At 41.3% G+C, this 19,012-nt stretch overlaps 1 protein-coding gene across 1 annotated transcript in view; it reads left to right on the top strand.

Moving 5' to 3' along the window:
* Positions 1–19,012, top strand: part of LOC105536024 (cytospin-B) — a 65,019-nt gene that overhangs the window by 12,268 nt on the left and 33,739 nt on the right. The window contains 3 exon segments of the mRNA XM_011975293.1: positions 9,985–10,088; positions 10,091–10,129; positions 11,611–11,712. Coding sequence (XP_011830683.1) covers positions 9,985–10,088; positions 10,091–10,129; positions 11,611–11,712 — 245 coding nt within the window.

Below are 19,012 nucleotides of genomic sequence, written 5' to 3'. Positions count from 1 at the left end.
CATTGTCTCAGCCCAAAATCTCCTTAAGCTGATAAGAAACTTCAGCAAAGTCTCAGGATACAAAATTAATGTGCAAAAATCACAAGCATTCTTACACACCAGTAACAGACAAACAGAGAGCCAAATCATGAATGAACTTCCATTCACAGTTGCTTCAAAGAGAATAAAGGCGTTCTTAAACCACGGACAATAGCATGAGCGATCTGTGCCTTAAGGAGAGCACACTCCTGCTGCAGATAACTAGCCAGAGCGCATCCCTTTATTTGGGTGCATCCCTTTGTTTCCCGTAAGGAATACTTTTAGTTAATCTATAATCTATAGAAACAATGCTTATCACTGGCTTGCTGTCAATAAATATGTGAGTCTGTCTCTGTTTGAGGCTCTCAGCTCTGAAGGCTGTGAGACCCCTGATTTCCGACTCCACACCTCTGTATTTCTGTGTGTGTGTCTTTAATTCCTCTAGCGCCGCTGGATCAGGGTCTCCAGACCGAGCTCGTCTTGGCATTTGATCATAAAGGATGTTAAGCTAGGTAGGTAAGCACGGTGACAGTGGCAATAGAAATCTAGTGGAAAACGGTTGAATGACAGCTACACCAAAAGCCTCATGGATGAAACTCACCCTGGAAACTGTGTTCAACTCAGAGCGATCCACAATTTTACGTGGATTTTAAACTTCCGGAAATGTGATTTTAAACTTCCAGAAATACATGTGTTTGTGAAGATCCAAACCCAATTCAGCAGCCTCCATCAGGCAGAAACCTCCTGCAGTTCTCAGCATGGAGCTATTACCTATTCAAAGGATAACTAATATCTATCTTATCCAAAGGATGAGACAAGGCAAGAGTTACTGTCTAATAAAAGGAAAATTAGGAACAAGATACGTTTTTTAAACTCAGGAAGATGTTTTGGGCTGTCAAACCAGACAGCCCAGAATCACTAGAATAATTGGCTTGCTGTGAGAAAGAAGAGACATTGATATCTTCTGTGTAAAAATAAATACTTGCAAGTAGGACCGCATATTCTGGGAGCTCTTTACCTCGTATTCAGAGTTATTGGGATGATTTAAAACTCATTTGCTGGATGTTTTTAAATATAAACAGTAAGAAAACTGCAACCTCAACTTAAAAGGCACCACCGTATTTGCACCCCACATTTTGTCTTGTCTTTACTCCTGGTACTGCTGAGTATTTTTATCTGTAAGCATTTATAAAATGCTAAATAATGTTATTATACAGAAGCCCTTCTGCTACTTGAGTTTTAATCACCAGCTATGTTTCTGCAGGGCTTTTATGTCATTTTGTTCTACATTTTTTCATGAATATAGTTTCAGAACTTCAAAGCCTCCTCAAATAATAGAATTTGAGGGAGAAACAAGCTGGACTGTAAATATAAGTTGTAGATAGAAGGTTGACATGGGATATGAATGATTTTATTATTAAACAAGAGGACGTGGAGCAAAAATACTAGTTTTGCATAAATTAAGTTTTAAGCAAAACTGTAGAATCTCAGAAAATATAGTATGGACTTTTTAGTCTAGATGTGTCTTTTTTTTTTTTTTTTTTAAGACAAAGTCTTGCTCTGTCGCCCAGGTTGGAGTGCAGTGGCTGGATCTCAGCTCACTGCAAGCTCCGCCTCCCGGGTTTACGCCATTCTCCTGCCTCAGCCTCCCGAGTAGCTGGGACTACAGTCGCCCGCCACCTCGCCTGGCTAGTTTTTTGTATTTTTTAGTAGAGATGGGGTTTCACCGTGTTAGCCAGGATGGTCTCGATCTCCTGACCTCGTGATCCACCCGTCTCGGCCTCCCAAAGTGCTGGGATTACAGGCTTGAGCCACTGCGCCCGGCCAAGATGTGTCTTATTGTAATTTAAAAATGAATAGATTGGTGAATTCATGTACTGCACTTATGAAGTAATATTTAGGTATGCTGGTAGCAAAATGGAGATGTGTCAAAAAAAAAAATACTAATCTTTCTCCTTCAGTACTTACCCTGCAAGGTAATCAGTGGTAACAGTGTGTATATTTTGTGTTAATCATAAAATGTATAGGCTTTGTTTATATATTTTTAAATATAAACAGGACTATATTCTACACAGTACGCTGCACCTTCACTTTTTATTTCATGTAACATGGGCATCCTTCCAGGTCAATATATACAAAGAGAACTCATTTTAAGGGCTGCATGGCTTCCACAGGAAGGATGTGCCCTGGAATATTCAAATATTGTCTTACTAATGCCAGCAAGGTTATGGTTTTCTTCATTACGAATGATGCTATAATACCAGTCCTTATTCATATAGTCCTATATAGTTGTGATTTTATTTTTATAGGATGAATTTCTAAAACTATGACTGCTGCTCTAGAGACTATGCACATTTTTATTTTAATAGATGTCTCCAGGTTACTCACCTGACTGCTGTGACATTTCACTCTTGATGAACGTGCCCATCTCTACATAGTCTGAGCAGCCACAGAGAGTGTTGATCTTATTTTTGCCAATAGGATAAGTGAAAAATACTATCTTATTAGATTTTAATTTGTATTTCTCTGAGCATATTTTTATGTTTACTAACCAATTGCACTTTCTCTTCTAGACTTAGCACTTTTGCCTGTTTTTTCACTGAGCTGATTGTTTCTTTCTCATCAGTTTATAAGTTGGTATTTTTTTAGGGATGTCGGGGTTTTCTTGTTTTGTTTTTTGTTTTGGGGTTTTTTTGTTGTTGTTGTTTTGACACAGGTTCTTGCTTTGTCACCCAGGCTGGAGTGCGGTGGCACGATCACAGCTCCCTGCAGCCTTGACCTCCCAGGCTCAAATGATCCTCCCACTCAGCTTCCCAAATAGCGGGGACTACAGGCGAACACCGCCATGCCTTCATAATTATTTCGAATTTTTGTACAGATGGGGTGTCACTTTATTGCCCAGGCTGGTCTTCAACTCCTGGGCTCGAGTGATCCTCCCACCTTAGTCTCCCAAATTACTGGAATTACAATTGTGAATCACCGTGCCTGGCCAAAGGTGTGTTTTTGACCCCAGTGTACTATGGGCCTTTGGCTTTAACATCTGTAGCATAGAAAAGTTTATATTTTTATGTAATGTTAACTGTTAGTGTTTTCTTTTATTGTTTCTTTCTGTTTGTTTGAAGGTTTTTCCTCTCTAATCTTGTTTGTTACAAATAAGCGATTAAGTTTCTCCGTCTGTTTTGTGTGCGCACGCGCGCGCCCACACACACACACACGCACTCACAGGGGTTTGATCCACCTTTCTTTATGTAATCTGATGTGAGCTGTGGGTCTTTCTCTCCCAGCTGGATGCCGGTCATGCCAGCACTGTTGTCAGAACCATCCTTTGTCCACTGAATTGAAATTCCACCTTTACATGATTCACTTCATCTGCATTCAGAGAGAACTGCCCTAAATATGCCCCCATTTTTTTTTCTTTTCGGTTAGTTCTGCTTTAAAATATTAATGAGTTATTAGATTGCCTATATTATTTTTAACTAACTTTTCATTTTAAATTGTCATCTTTAATTTATGTCTTCTTATTTTGTTGAACTTTAAGGTAGATATTATCAGTATCAAGTTGTTTCTGGTCATGAATTTACAAACATTGGTCCTCTCTTGAGTGCAGTTTCCCCTTTACTTTGTATTATGAAATATTTGCATCGGCTGGGCGTGGTGTCTCATGCCTGTAATCCCAGCACTCTGGGAGGCCAAGGTGGGTGAATCACCTGAGGTCAGGAGTTCAAGATTATCCTGGCCAAAATGGTGAAACCCAATCTCTACTAAAAAAAAATACAAAAATTACCCGAGCATGGTGGCACGCACCTGTAATCCCAGCTACTCAGGAGGCTGAGGCTGGAGAATCTCTTGAACCTGGGAAGTGGAGGTTGCAGTGAGCTGAGATTGCACCACTGCACTCCAACCTGGGCGACAGAGTTAGACTGTATCTCAAAATAAATAAATAAATACATAAATAAAAATTTAAACAAGAAATGTTTGCATCAAGCAGGGCATTATTTTGTTTGTCACCTTCTCTTGCTGAAGCAGATCCAGGTGTGGCAGGGCCTGACGTTTGGCCCACGTCAGTGTCTGGATCCTGCCCAGTTCCACTGCCTTTGCCTGACAGAGCTTAGGATCTTCTTATGACTGAAACATGATGGAAGGCTCTTGAAGGTGCATATATATTACATATTGAAAGGTACAGAAGCTCAGGTAGAGTAGAGAAGGGTGAGTGCCTAACGGGGAAATTCACCTCTGCCCAGTTTCTTCTCTGCTTGGTGAGCCTGGGATGCAGAGCCAACTCTCTGGGTCTACATGTGCATGCCCCTCGTCCATTTTAGATGCACACTATGGCTTTTTCTGCCCTGTCCCTTGTCACTACTGTCCTTTGTGTCTGGGGTAAACCAACCTTGGCCTCCTCAGATGTAAATTCCTCTTTTTCCTGATCCTTTGCCAGAACGCCCTGCATCTCTCTGGGCTTCTTGTGCTCCTTGCCAGCCCTGGCGCTCTAGGGTGGGGGACATTAGTGGAGGGTTTCCCTTATCTCCATTTTCTTTGGAAGGGATTTGGGGGAAAGCTCTTGGTATTTGATTTCCCGCCTACACACATACTCTCTATTAGCAGAAATTCTTCAAAATCTAAGCTTGTAGATGATACCTGACTACAAGATTTTTACTGTTTCTTTGATTCTTTTTGTTCAGATTTGTAGATTAAGATGCTTATGTTCATATTGCCATCTTATCCTGTTTGATTTTATTGTTGAATATGCTTATATTGAAATTTGAAAGTGAAATTCAGAAGATACTGTTTGACATCTGAGAGACAGAGTACTTCATAATTTCTGTCTCACAGTAGAGGGACAAACTTTTCCTAGATTTGTTTTGTGTAAAACAATAAGAAGTTTTTAGAGAAAATTACACTCCAGGCAAGGGCATAGAATGAGCAAAGGCACAGAGGCAGGACATAAAAGAAAAAAAAACTTCAGGTTGCTGGGTGTATAGTCCAAAAACTAGGTGGGTAGAGGGGACTCATGGGAGATCAATTGAAAGGACTGGGGCTGGGCGTCATCCAGGTGTTGAGGAAAGATCCCAGCAGGCATGAGCATGTGGTTGGCACAACCCGCCCTCTTCACAAATATTGTTGTGAAAGTAGCAGTGGTGCCATGCAATGCTTCCCAAACGGAGTTACCTTTGAATACTTTAAAAAATCATCATGGGCCAGGCATAGTGGCTCACGCCTGTAATCCCAGCATTTTGGGAGGCCAAGGTGGATGAATCACTTAATGTGATGAGTTCAAGACCAGCCTGGCCAACATGGCAAAACCCTGTTTCTACTAAACATTAAAAAATAAATAAATAAATAAAAATCATGTACAGGAGCTCACCTGTGCCTGGATCAGAATAAACAACGTAAAGTGGTGTCTTGAGGAAGTAAAAGCTTTAGACAATCACAGGTGTTTGAAGACTCTGTTCTCTAACATAACAAGGAAAGCAACAAATTAGAAAGGTTAAATAAGAGTTTTAAAAGGAAACAATTATAGACATATATATATATATATGGTCTTAAATGACAAGGTAAGATGTAGAAGGCAGACCACCATTCAGTGAGGAGGGCCATGCGCCTTGCTGTGCTCTGTGGGGAGGCTGCCTGCTTATAGGGTATGTGCATGTCACCTGCTGTGTGTGACACACCATCAGAAAGTCTGGCCTCCAACTGTTATTCGTAGGTATGGGTTGCCGCCTTGTAAGACAAGATTATTGTACAAAAATAGGACTGTTGAAAGCAATATTGGGGATATTTTTTATTAAATATTCTTATGTTTTAAGAAATACCAACAGCATTATTTTTAGAACCTTGTGTACCTCTCGCAGAACACTTGTGCACAACAGAAAATTTGAGAAAGGCATGGCTAGAGCTGGATTTGCATCCCGGATTCACCATTCGTGAACCATGGGACTGTCATCAAATTTTCCTCTAAAATAAGGGGGACAATATGTGAAAATTTTATGGAAAATTAAAGTAGATAACACTTTTAAGACACATGGTACTATGCCTGTCATACACAGTGGACTTATATTAGTGTGTTCTCACTTTGCTATAAATAACTACTTTGAGGCAGGGCACAGTGGTTCATGCCTATAATCCCAGCACTTTGGGAGGTCAAGGCAGGAGTGTCACTTGATGTCAGGAATTCAAGACCAGTCTGGCCAATATGACAAAACCACGTCTCTACTAAACATACAAAAATTAGTCAGGCGTGGTGGTGCGCACCTGTAACCCCAGCTACTTGGGAAGCTGAGGCAGGAGAATCGCTGGAACCTGGGAGGTGGAGGTTGCAGTGAGCTGAGATTGCCCCACTGCACTCCAGCCTGGGAGACAGAGCAAGACTTAGTCAAAAAAAAAAAAAAAAAAAAGATTGAACTACCTGAGACTGGGTATTGCCAGGCACGGTGGCTCACACCTGTAATCCCAGCACTTTGGGAGGCTGAGGCGGGCAGATCACGAGGTCAGGAGATCGAGATCATCCTGATTAACATGGTGAAACCCCATCTCTATTAAAAAATACAGAAAATATTAGCCAGGCGTGGTGGTGGGCATCTATAGTCCCAGCTGCCTCAGCTGAGGCAGGAAAAATGGCGTGAACCCGGGAGGCAGAGCTTGCAGTGAGCCGATATCATGCCACTGCACTCCAGCCTGGGTGACAGAGCCAAGACTCCAGCTCAAAAAAAAAAAAAGTTTAATTGACTCACATTCCACAGGTCACGCAGGAAACATGGCTAGGGAGACATCAGGAAACTTACAATCATGGTGGAAGGTGAAGGGGGTGCAGGTACATATTCACGTGGCTGGCAGGAGAGAGAGAATGAATGAAGCAGGAGGTAATACATACTTTCAAACAACCAGATCCCTTGAGAACTCTTATGGCAGGACAACACTAGGAGGATGTGCTAAACCATTAGAAACTGCCCCCATGAGCCAATCACCTCCCACCGGGCCCCACCTCCAACATTGGGAATTATAATTCAACATGAGATTTGGGTGGGGACACAGAACCAAACCATATTATATATGCATATTTGTTTTGGTGAAATTTTCGATTATTAACATAGTTTTATACACTGGGGACAAGTAGAACATATGCTTCATTTTGTTGTGTTAATATGGCCCCTAAACACAAAGCAGCTATTTCATCAGTAACGTAACTAAAGAAAGAGCCAACCTCACTGGCTCTTGCATGTAATCCCAGCACTTTGGGAAGCTGAGGCAGACAGATCACTTGAGTCCAGGAATTCGAGAACATCCTGGGCAACATGGTGAAAACTCATTTCTTAAAAAAGAAAGTTAGCCAAGTGTGGTGGTGTGCATCTGTAGTCCCAGCTACTCTGGAGACTGAAGTGGAAGAATCGCTTGAGCCTGGGAGATTGAGGCTGCAGTGAGCCGAGATGGTGCCACTACACTGTAGCCTGGGTGATCCACCTCTGCCTCCCAAAGTGCTGGAATTATAGGTGTGAGCCACCAGGCCTAGACAACAATAGTATTCTTTTTTTTTTTTCTTTCTTTTGAGACAGATTCTTGCTCAGTCGCCTAGGCTGGAGTGGAAGTAATCTCCACTCACTGCAACCTCTGCCTTCCGGGTTCAGGTGATCCTCCTGCCTCAGCCTCCTAGGTTGCTGGGATTACAGACGTGTACCACCACCCACACCTGGCTAATTTTTGTATTTTTAGTAGAGACGGGGTTTCATTCTGTTGGTCAGGCTGGTCTCGAACTCCTAACCTCAAGTGATCCACCCTGGGCCTCCCAAAGTGCTGGGATTACAGACATGAGCCACCATGCCCAGCCACCAATAGCATTCTTAATAACCATTTTCTTTGGTTATTCAGTTCAGGCTTTGTTCTGTGAATGCCTCCTACACACATAGACGTACACATACACACACACACACACAAATTGCTGTTATATAACATGGTGAGTATTAGTGGGTATTTCTCTAATCTGCTTAAATGATGCAGGGTTTTCTCATACTGACTTGTATTGTTCTAGCCAAGCAGACTGGGTATTTGAAATAACATCTTAGGATGCCTGAAGACAGGGGTACTGGAAATTGATTCTTGTGGCCTTTCTTATACAGTCTAAATTTGTCTATTTATCATTCAGTATTTTTTTATTGCAGAGAAATTTAGATAAAGGAATACCTTAGTAGAATGTAGGCTTCTCTGTTTTGTTCTTACTAAATTATCAAAGAAGGAAATGAACATGAATTATTTAAAATGATTGTCCTTGGAGGCCTTGGGCAAGAAGTCATTTAAATGGACTGGTAAGAAGGTGGCCCATTTTGTTTGTTGATGAACTTGAGAATGGCTGGCGCAGACAGAGGAGATTTTTTTCTCCCCGGACTTAACCTGATTTCATTCTCTTTCTGTGTATTTGCCACCTGATTTTATTCTGTGTAACATAAAGGGGAAAATGTGAAAACCAGTTCCTCTCAGTAACTACCTTTAAAAAATCATTTAAAAACCCAACGCCTTACAATTTCTTAAGTTCCTGGTTTCTTCCAATGAAGTTTTCAGTTTACTGATTTTTTTTTCACTCAGAAGAAGGGGCTGTCAAGTCAAGAGTGTAAGACAGTGTGGGTTAACTGTTTTAAGTTCTGTTCCTGTGAAATGTATTCTGTTCATGTTTATAGAGCAACAGGGGAAAGCTTAGAGAATTAAGTGCACGGTAAATTGAACCACAGAAGCTTATGAGTAACTAGATTAACTTCAAAACAATCAGTAAATAAATATTTTAAACTTCCACTGACCTTATTAAAATATACTTCCAGAAACATTCTGTTTGAACTATTCTCATAAATTAGTCATCTTGCAAAACAGCTGTGGCAATATGATATAACGAAGAGAGCAGTGATTTAGCAATCAGAAGGTTGGGAGTCCTTGTCTTGGCTCGTTCACAGGGAGATCACATGACATGCTAAAGTCCCCTGGATGATGAAGCCATGCATGAGAGGATTGAGGATTGGGTCGATGATCTATCATAAAAGACTTTCTGTGAATCTGTGCTTAAACTTAGAAACTTCACGAAGAACACACCAGGGAATTTCGGTGAGAGCAGGAGCTTCACTTCATGCAGAATTGTGGTGTTATTCTAGAGTGGTGTTACGATTCTTAGGCTTAGAAGACAGAATGTCTGAGTCAGGATTCTGTTGTGTGTAATGGATTGCACTCTTGTTGGCTTAGGCAGAAAGGTGTTAAATGTCTTGCAGAATTGTTGGGAGGGCTGAGCTTCCAGGAGCAGCTCCCAAAGCCTCCACGCAGAATTGAACCACCAGGGAACCTGCTCCCTCCACCAGGAGAGGAGCCTTAACTTCAGAAAGCTGCCCACCCAGTTGGAAAGCTGCCACCAGTTACCAGCACCAGAAGCATCTTGTCCCTGCTACAGTCTCTGTACACATAGCGAACACCCTGTGCCTTGCCTCTCTTCCTCTGACTCAGGTGCCACTCCAGGTCTTGCCCAAGTCTTTCTGATTGGTGGAACTTAAATCACACCCAAAATCCCAGCTGCAGGAGAGCTCCGAGATTTCATCTTTCCAGCCTCTGTGTGCTACGTGGGGTTTGGAGAATTTGCCAGCAAGGCAATCCACTGCATTCACCATTGATAATAAGCGAAATGTTTATGATCAGTTAACATTTGCCTTTTTTTCACAATTTGCAGCATACAGGCTTCTTAATTAGAGCTAATATCAAGTCGTTCTACATATAAAAATACCATTTTTGACCATATCTCAAGAAACAGCTTTTTAAAAAATTGAGAGCAATGCCTACATTATTTCCTAAAGATGCAAAGCTGGTAGAGAAAATAGGATGTTAAATTTAGAATTTCCCTTCCAGCTTTGTTTATTTTCTCCACATCAGCTCTGTTTTCCTCTCTGTCTTTTTCTCCCATGGGAACGTCCTCCACCTTTTCAATCTGATTTGACCTTTGCCGTGCAGACCTGTGGATGAAGAGCCAGAGTCCCCCAAGGTCAATGCTGCTGGCCAGTGGCCTGGTGTCTGCATTAACAGAACAACTGCAACGCCCTCAGAGCCCATGGCCACTGTAAGTCACTCATCAAGTCATTTGACTTGGGATGCCCAGGTATTTAATCATTTTTTTCTATAAGCAAAACTCCAAATTCAAACTTTGGCCTGACATATCAAATGTCTCTTGACTCTACCCAGGCTTCACGTTGTTACAAACACAAGGGCACTTCCAGGTGCTACCACGTGTAGCCACTGCATGCAGGAGCCTGGCCGAGGCTCCGGGGAGGCACTGATGGAGAGCCTGACTCATGAATAACGCAAATTGCAGCCTCTTCCTCTCTACCTCTTCCTCCCCTCCAGTTCCTATCTTGCCTCATTTCTTTTCTGCGTCTCATAGCCATTAAATTCAGGTCACTACTATTTGCCATTTTCTTATCTCACGAGAATTAGCACGGTCAGCCAGAGGCTTCATCTCCTAGGAAACCAGGCGTCACAACTGTGCACCTGACCCTTTTGTAGGCACCCCTGGCCATCCCCATGTTGCAGCCTGCTAGACATTTTTCTGTCTGGTCTTGTATGTGAGCACCTGTGTTGATCCGTCACTCCTGATCTTGGTATGCTCCCAGTTTTTCCTGGAATTTTCTGATGGACTCACAATTCCCCTTTAGTCATGCTTATCTTCATATATTGGAAAGATGCATAGCTATACTTCATACATACACTGTACACATAAAGATAGCAAATATAAGAAACAGAACATGCATCTCTCCACTGTAACAGTATCTTTCTTCCTGGACTGCAGTGAACATGCCATTGTACTGAAAGACTGTAGTAGGCCGGTGCCGTGGCTCATGCCTGTAATCCCAGCACTTTGGGAGGCCGAGGCAGGCGGATCATGAGGTCAGGAGATCGATATCATCCTGGCTAACACGGCGAAACCCTGTCTTTTCTAAAAATACAAAAAATTAGCCGAGCATGGTGGCGGATGCCTGTAGTCCCAGCTACTCGAGAGGCCGAGGCAGGAGAATGGCGTGAACCTGGGAGGCGGAGCTTGCAGTGAGCTGAGATTGCACCACTGCACTCCAGCCTGGGCGACAGAGTGAGACTCCATCTCAAAAAAAAAAAAAAAAAAAGACTGTAGTAAAAATTAATCCTAGAATGTACCCAGTTATTATCTCTGCTAAAATAGTTTGCAATTAAATTAAATGAAGATTAAACTACACATATTGAAAAACATGAAAGCTCAGTGAGTGAGTCTGTGACTGTTACATTAACTGTTACTGTTAATGGGAAATGAATTAACAGTAACAGTTTGTGCAAGAACTTTCCTGTTCCTTCCTCCCCTAGGCACCTTATTATTTAAACATCTTCATTTTATTCAGTTGTCCTACATCTAGGACTGGCCTCCACTCAGCTAACTCCTCCTCCCCTCTCATTTCTCCAATTCAGCTCTAGTCCAGAGGAGAAAAGGATAATAAATATCACACTAAACAACATGGAATACTTCTCAAGTCACCAAAAAGGTAAATCAGAAAGTATTATTTGCTTTTTTGAACTGGAAAAACATATAAATGTTCTCATCTCTTTTCTTGGCAGGTGAAACTGGACAGAATACTTCTGTCCATAAGGCCCTTAGAAGCCCCCTAAGTGAAATACCAGTGAGGACCACCCCCCAGCAGCTGCTGTCTCTTCAGTCAGGTAGATGAGCCCCAGGAATAACCACTGCTTATGGTTTGCTGTATATCCCTCTAGATGTTTTTCTGTATACATATGTGTGTGTGTGGAGAGAGGGTGTGTGTTGTGTAAATTGGATTATACTACACATTAGTCCAACACTTACTCATTTCACTTTATCATTGGAATGTGAGCACCGTGAGGACCAAGATTTTTGTTTATTTTGCTTGCTAACATATCTTTTGTCGCTAACAGGGAGTGACACATGGTCACATCATGATAGAAGCTCAATAAATATTTGTTGAATGAATAAAGGAATATGTCTGAGACATCTTTACATTTCAACATTTGGAGAAATGATTCCTTTTTGTAAAGGTTACATAATATGCATCAATTTATGTAGCCATACTTCTACTGATAGATTTTAGGTTATTTGGAGTAATCAATAAAGTGAAGATCCTTATGCAGTTTTTTGACCACTAAACAGGCTATTTCTGCATAAGGGTGTATCAAGATTCATTTGTAAATATGAGAGATCACTGTAGTTAAGCAGAAAGGGATTTAATCCAGGGCATTTTGTACTGAAAGGGCTGGAGAAGGCAGTAGGCTCCGTCCACTGAGCTTCTAGGAAGAGTTCCCAGTGCATCTCAGTGCTGGTCCAGTAAAGGAGCTTCTGTTCCTGCCAGAATCAGGAAGTCTTTCTGTAGATACATGCCCAGGTCCACCACTGCTGCCAAGATCTAGGATCAGCCTTGGGACCACACAGCCACAGGTGCAGTCCATGCCAGCAAACCATGCTCTGTGCCTCCCTCATACTGCCCAGAAGATGATGAAATAGACCCAAGAACCTCCACTCCCCTGCCACAGAACAGCAAATGCCTTCCCAGCCATGCTTGCCAGGAGAAGCTGCAGAAGGGCAGCCTTCTACTCTCTTGTACCTTCCACATCCTCTGAGAAGGGGCCTGTTTGACAGAAACTAGGCCACTTGATGAGCCAAGCTTTAAGGACTTTGGCAAATACACCCTTTGACTTTCCAGTCTCTTATAAGCCAGTACGTCACCCTTCAAAGAGACGAGGATGAAATCAAGTGAGCCTGTCCTGAGATCTTCCACACATTGATGCCTAGAAAAGGAAAATGGAGTCCTAGAAAAGGAAGTGTGTTTGACCTGTCCTGGCACGTTGAAAAACTTGGTAGACATACTGCCCTTCAGTTTACCCTCCCCCTCACAACATGCAAGGTACCATTTTCCCAGAATTTTCACACTCTATACGTTTTAAAGATTAAATAAATGAACAATAATATCTTGATTTACTTTGTTCTTCAGTAAGGTTGAGCACTTCTTCATATGTTTACAGACCGTTTATCTGTCTTTTGTATGTGTGAATGAAAACTTACATACTTTGTATTTCTTTTGAGGTATTAGTCTTTTTCATATTTGTAAGAAATCTTGATATATTGTGCTTTTTAACTTTTTTATATGTAATGCTGTTTTCTTTATCTTTGAACTTTGTTTGAAGTTATATTTTACTGAAGAAAAATGTTGCATGTTGTGTTCAGTGCTTTCCTTTGTGATTTTAAGTGTTTTGTTTCCTGCCTTAAAAAGACCTTTCTAGCTATTAGATTATGAAAATATTCTTCCTTAACATCTTAAGGAAGTCTTTTATTTGTTCAGTCTTAAAACACGTAGAAACTTGGGTTTGAATTTAAGAGATCTTTCTCTATCTTAACTGCCTTCTAGAATCAGAAATAAATGCTCTTTGAAGGAAGATTACATCATCCAGAACCTCAACTTACAGCCACATTAAAAAAAAAATGGTGTCATAGTCAATTTAAGAAATACTAAGTATACAAATAGGTAATATCAAATGATGAAAAAACAAGAGAAAAAATAGGCAACAGAAACAGACACAGGAGATCCAGATATTAGACACAGACTTTAAAACAACTGGGATTAATCCAGTAAAGAAAATAAGTAACAAGGTGGATAATTTTAGCAGAAAACCACAATCTATAAAAAAGAACTCATTAGAAATGTTATAACTTAAAAATAAAATGCCTAAATTTAAGACTCAACAAAGTTTACCTGTAGATTAAACGTTTTCAGAGAGACTTAAGGAACTAAAGACAAGTCGATAGAAGTAACTGAAGTACAGAGAAAACAAAGAATAGAAAATAGAGAAAAGGACATAAGAGCTATATGGGATGGAGTGAAAAGATCTAATGTGTAATTGGAGTCCCCAAAAGGGAAAACAAGAAAAACAAGACAGATAGGGCAGAAGCAATATTGGAAGAGATAATGGCCAAGAATTTTGAAAACTAAACAGATGGCAAGCCCCAGATTCAAGAACAATATGAACCAAAAGCAAAATAAGTGCAAAGAAAACCACCTAGACACATTAAGCTAAAACTGCTAGTAATGAAAGAGAAAGCATTGTAAAAGCACTTAAAGGGGAAAAAGAAACCTTAATGTCAAAGGAGCAAGAGCAAAACTGACATCTGCCCTCTCAGCGAAAATGATGGAAGCCAGAAGACAATGCAGTGGCGTCTGCAAAATGCTGAAGGAATGCCTGCTTTCTTAGAATGGCGTACTTGGCGAAAATATCCTTCAAAGATGGACACAAAAGGAAGATGCTTTCAGTCCAACAAAAACAGATTTCTTTTTTTACTAGTGTACTTGTAATGAAATGAAAAGATTATTTTAAAAAGTTCTGCATGAAGTTTGTTCTTTTAAAAGATTATTAAAATTGATGAACCTCTGACAAGGCTGATATAAAGAAAAGGCATAAATTAGCTATATCAGGAATTTTAAAAGGGGTGTATCACTAAAGATCCCATAATTATGAAAACGGTGATAAGGAGATTACAGATTACTGCTCTGTATGGTACTACTCTGTAAATTAGAAAATGTTGATGAAATGGTCAAAATCTTAGAAAACCATCACTTACTAAACTGGCATAAGAAAAAATAGTAGGAAATCCTGATAGTCTGTAATTTAAATATTTTTCTCAAAGGAAATGCCAGGAGGCCCAGATGTTTTCATCATGAAATCTCCCAAACATTTAAGGAAGAAATAACACCAATCTTACATATTCATACGGAGACTAGAAAAAGACTAGAAAAAAGGATAAACCTTCTCAGCTCATTTTAAGAGAGCAGTATACCTTCGATACCTAATTCTTGCAAGGACATTAAAAGACAGGAAAATTGAAAGGTCAGTCTCTCTCATGAACCTTCATGAAAAAATCCTGAACAAAATCTTGGAAAACCCAATTCAGAGACATTTATTAATTTATTTACTTATTTATTTTTGAGACGGAGTTTCACTCTTGTTGCCCAGGCTGTAGTGCAATGGCACGATCTTGGCTCACTGCAACCTCCGCCTCCCAAGTTCAAGTGATTCTTCTGCCTCAGCCTCCCGAGTAGCTGGGCTTACAGGCGTGCACCACCACGCCTGGCTAATTCCATATTTTTTTAGTGGAGATGGGGTTTTACCATGTTGACCAGGCTGGTCTTGAGCTCCTGACCTCGAGTGATCACCTGCCTCGGCCTCCCAAAGTGCTGGGATTACAGGCATGAACCACTACACCCAACCAGATTTAACTCATTTAATCCCCCCAGCAATCCTCTGGGGTAGGTACTATTTATATCAGTGCCATTTTATAGGTAAAGAAAATGAAGCACAGAGGATGAAGTAACCCAGAATCATGCAGCTGGGTGGTGGCTATCTGGCCCTAGAGCCCTGTGCTTGGCCTCTTGTGTGACACTTCCCATGAGAAGCCACCAAGATGATAGGTAGAGAATGACCAGTAAGTGAAAGAAGCAAAACGGTATGCAAAGCAATAGAATCCTGTGATAACATTTGTGTTTTTAGAATAACAGAGGGTTTTTCTTCAAGGTTTTTCCTTGAATAATATCACTCTCACCTGCATTCTGAAATACTTTTTTTTAATGGTGGTAAAACAAATATACCATGAAAATTACCTTCTTAACAAAATTTCAAGTACAGTTAACTGTAAGCACAATGTTGTACAGCAGATCTCCACAAAGTTATTTCAGCTTTATTTCTATAATTTATAGAATCTATTATTCTATAATTTCAGCTTTATTTCAGATTCAGGGTACATGTGCAGGTTTGTTACATGGGTATATTGTGGGATGCTGAGGTTTGGGGTACAATTGATCCCATCATCCAGGTGGTGAGCATAGTATCCAATAGGTAGTTTTTCAACCCTTTTTTTCAACCCTTTTTCAACCTAGCACTCCCTGATGTCTATGTTGCCATCTTTTTGTCCTCTAGAACTTTTTTGTCTTGCTTGACTGAAACTGTACCCACTGAACAACTCCCCACTTCCCCTCCCCACAACCTGTCTACTCTCTGCTTCTGTGAGTTTGACTACTTTAGATTCTTCACTGATATGGTTTCGTTCTGTGTCCCCACCCAAATCTCATCTCGAATTGTAATATCCATAATTCCCATGTGTCTGGGGAGGGACTTGGTGGGATGTGATTGAATCATGGGGGCCGTTTCCACCATGCTGTTCTTGTGATAGTGAGTTCTCACAAGATCTGATGGTTTTGTAAGTGTTTGACAGTTCCTGGTTTTATAAGTCTTTAACAGTTCCTCCTCCACATGCACTCTCTCTTTCTCTGTCCCCTCCCCTTCCCCCACCTCCCTCCTGCCACCTTGTGAAGAAGGTGCCTATTTCCCTTTCCACCATGATTGTAAGTCTCCTGAAGCCTCCTCGGCCATGTGAAACTGTGAGTCAATTAAACCTCTTTGCTCTATAAATTACTGAGTCTCAGGGAAGGTCTTTAGAGCCGCATGAAAACTAATAGTGTAAATTTGTACCAGTAGAGTTGGGTACTGCTATAAAGATAACCTGGAAATGTGGAAGTGACTTTGGAACTGGGTAACAGGCAGAGGTTAGAACTGTTTGGAGGACTCAGAAGAAGATAGGAAGATGTGGGAAAGTTAGGAACTTACTAGAGATTTGTTGAATGATTTTAACCAAAATGCTGATACGTTTTGGAAAATGAAGTCCAGGGTGAGGTGGTCTCAGTGGGGATGAGGAACTTACTGGGATCTGGAGCAAAGGTCACTCTTGCTGTGTTTTAGCAAAGAGACTGGTGGCATTTTGCCCCTGCCCTAGAGATCTGTGGAACTTTAAACTTGAGAGAAATGATCTGAAATTGGAACTTATGATTAAAAGGGAAGCAGAGCATAAAAGTTTGGAATATTTGCAGCCTGACAGTGCAATAGAAATGAAAAACCAACTTTCTGGAGAGATATTCAAACCAGCTGCAGAAATTTACATAAATAGCAAGGAGCCGCATATTAATCACCAACACAGTGGGAAAATGTCTCCAGGACATGTCAGAGATCTTGGTGGCAGCCTGTCCCATCACAGCCCCGAAGACTTAGGAATTAAAAATGGTTTTGTGGCCTGGGTCCAGGGCTGCCTTGCTCTGTGCAACCTTGTGACTTGGTGCCCTGTGTCCCAGCCACTCTAGCTCCAGTGGTGGCTAAAAGGGGCCAATGTACAGCTTGGGCCATTGCTTCAGAGGGTGCAAGCCCCAAGCCCTAAGTCTTGGTGGCTTCCATGTGGTGTTGGACCTGTGGGTACACAGAAGTCAAGAACTGAGGTTTAGGTACCTCTGTCTGGATTTCAGAGGATGTATGGAAATGCCTGGATGTCCAGGCAGAAGTCTGCTGCAGGGATGGAGCCCTCATGGAGTTCCCCAGCGAGGACAGGACAAAAGAGAAATGTGAAGTTGGTGCCCCCACACAGAACTCCCACTGGGACACTACCTAGTGGAGCTGTGAGAAGAGGGCCACCGTCCTCCAGACCCTAGAATGGTAGATCCACTGACAGCATGTACTTGCACCCAGGAAAACCACAGGCACTGAACTCCAGCCCATGAAAGCAGCTAGGAGGGGTGTTGTACCCTGCAAAGCCACAGGAATGGAGCTACCCAAGACCATAGGAGCCCACCCCTTGGATCAGTGTGACCTGATGTGAGACATGGAGTCAAGGAGATCATTTCAGAACTTTAAGATTTAATGACTGTCCCACCGGGTTTTGGACTTGCATGGGGCCTGTGGCTTCTTTATTTTGGCCAATTTCTCCCATTTGGAACAGAAGCATTTATTCAATTCCTGTACTCCCATTGTATCTTGGAGGTGACTGACTTGTTTTTATAGCAGTGTGAAATGGACTGATACACTCACATACATGGAATCATGCAACATTTGTCCCTCTCTGACTGGCTTCTTTGACTTAGCATAATGTCTTCAAGAATCATTTATGTTGTGGCATGGGAAGGATTTCCTTTTTGTGGGTGAATAATATTTTCATTTTATGGGTGAATAATATTCCATTGTATATTACATACCGTATTTTCTTCATCCATTCATCTGGTGGTGGACACTTGGGTTGCTTCCACCTCTTAGCTTTTGTGAATAACACTGCAATGATCACGAGAGTGTAAATATCTCCTTGAGATTCTGTTTTCAATTCTTTGGGATAAATACCTGGAAGTGGCATCGCTGGATCCTTTGGTAGTTCTATTTTTATGTTTTTGAGGAACTTCCATACTGTTTTCCATAATGGCTACACTATGGTATGTGCTCATGAACAGTGCACAAGGGTTTCTCTGCCTCCTCACCAGCACTTGATTTTTTCTGGGTTTTGATGATGGCCTTCCTCACTGTGGTTTTGATTTGTATTTCCCTGATGATTAGTGATGTTGGGTATCTTTTCGTATACTTGTTGGCCATTCAAAATAGAATACCTTTACACATGTCCTTGAATATACAGAGAACATTCCAGGAAAGATATTCACAAAGCTGATTAGTATTGAGTACACTTGGGAAGGAGAACTGGGGTACAGGAGTGAAAGGGAGACTTTCTCTTCGCTATTTGCCCTTTTTGTTTCTTTTGAGGATTGTGTCTATTATATATATTACCTATTTGAATAAATGAGTTAATTAAAAACTCCCCCAGTTACTCCACTGTGTTTAAGAACTGTTGCGCACACACACACACACGCACGGACACAGACACCTGTGTTGGTGCTGTTCTTGATGTTACAAGCTCACCATTCTGGTGCCCTGCTTTTTACAGAGGCATCTGGCTTAGAGCAGTGTGAGGTCAGCCAGCAAAGGGGTGACTTGGACCTTCCTGACCTTCCCCTCTCAGGTAAATTATATAAACATAAAAGATTTTTGACTTAACTGCGGTTTCAACCCCTGAATAATGGACATGTCATGGACATTAGATCCAGCAGTGCAGCTGACACAAGGAATAAGTGTCTTACCTCCT

This window comes from Mandrillus leucophaeus, unplaced genomic scaffold (assembly GCF_000951045.1).
Source record: "Mandrillus leucophaeus isolate KB7577 unplaced genomic scaffold, Mleu.le_1.0 Scaffold153, whole genome shotgun sequence".
NCBI lineage: Eukaryota > Metazoa > Chordata > Mammalia > Primates > Cercopithecidae > Mandrillus > Mandrillus leucophaeus.
The sequence above is the reverse complement of the archived record's forward strand: the minus strand, read 5'-3'. Positions and strand labels throughout refer to the sequence as shown.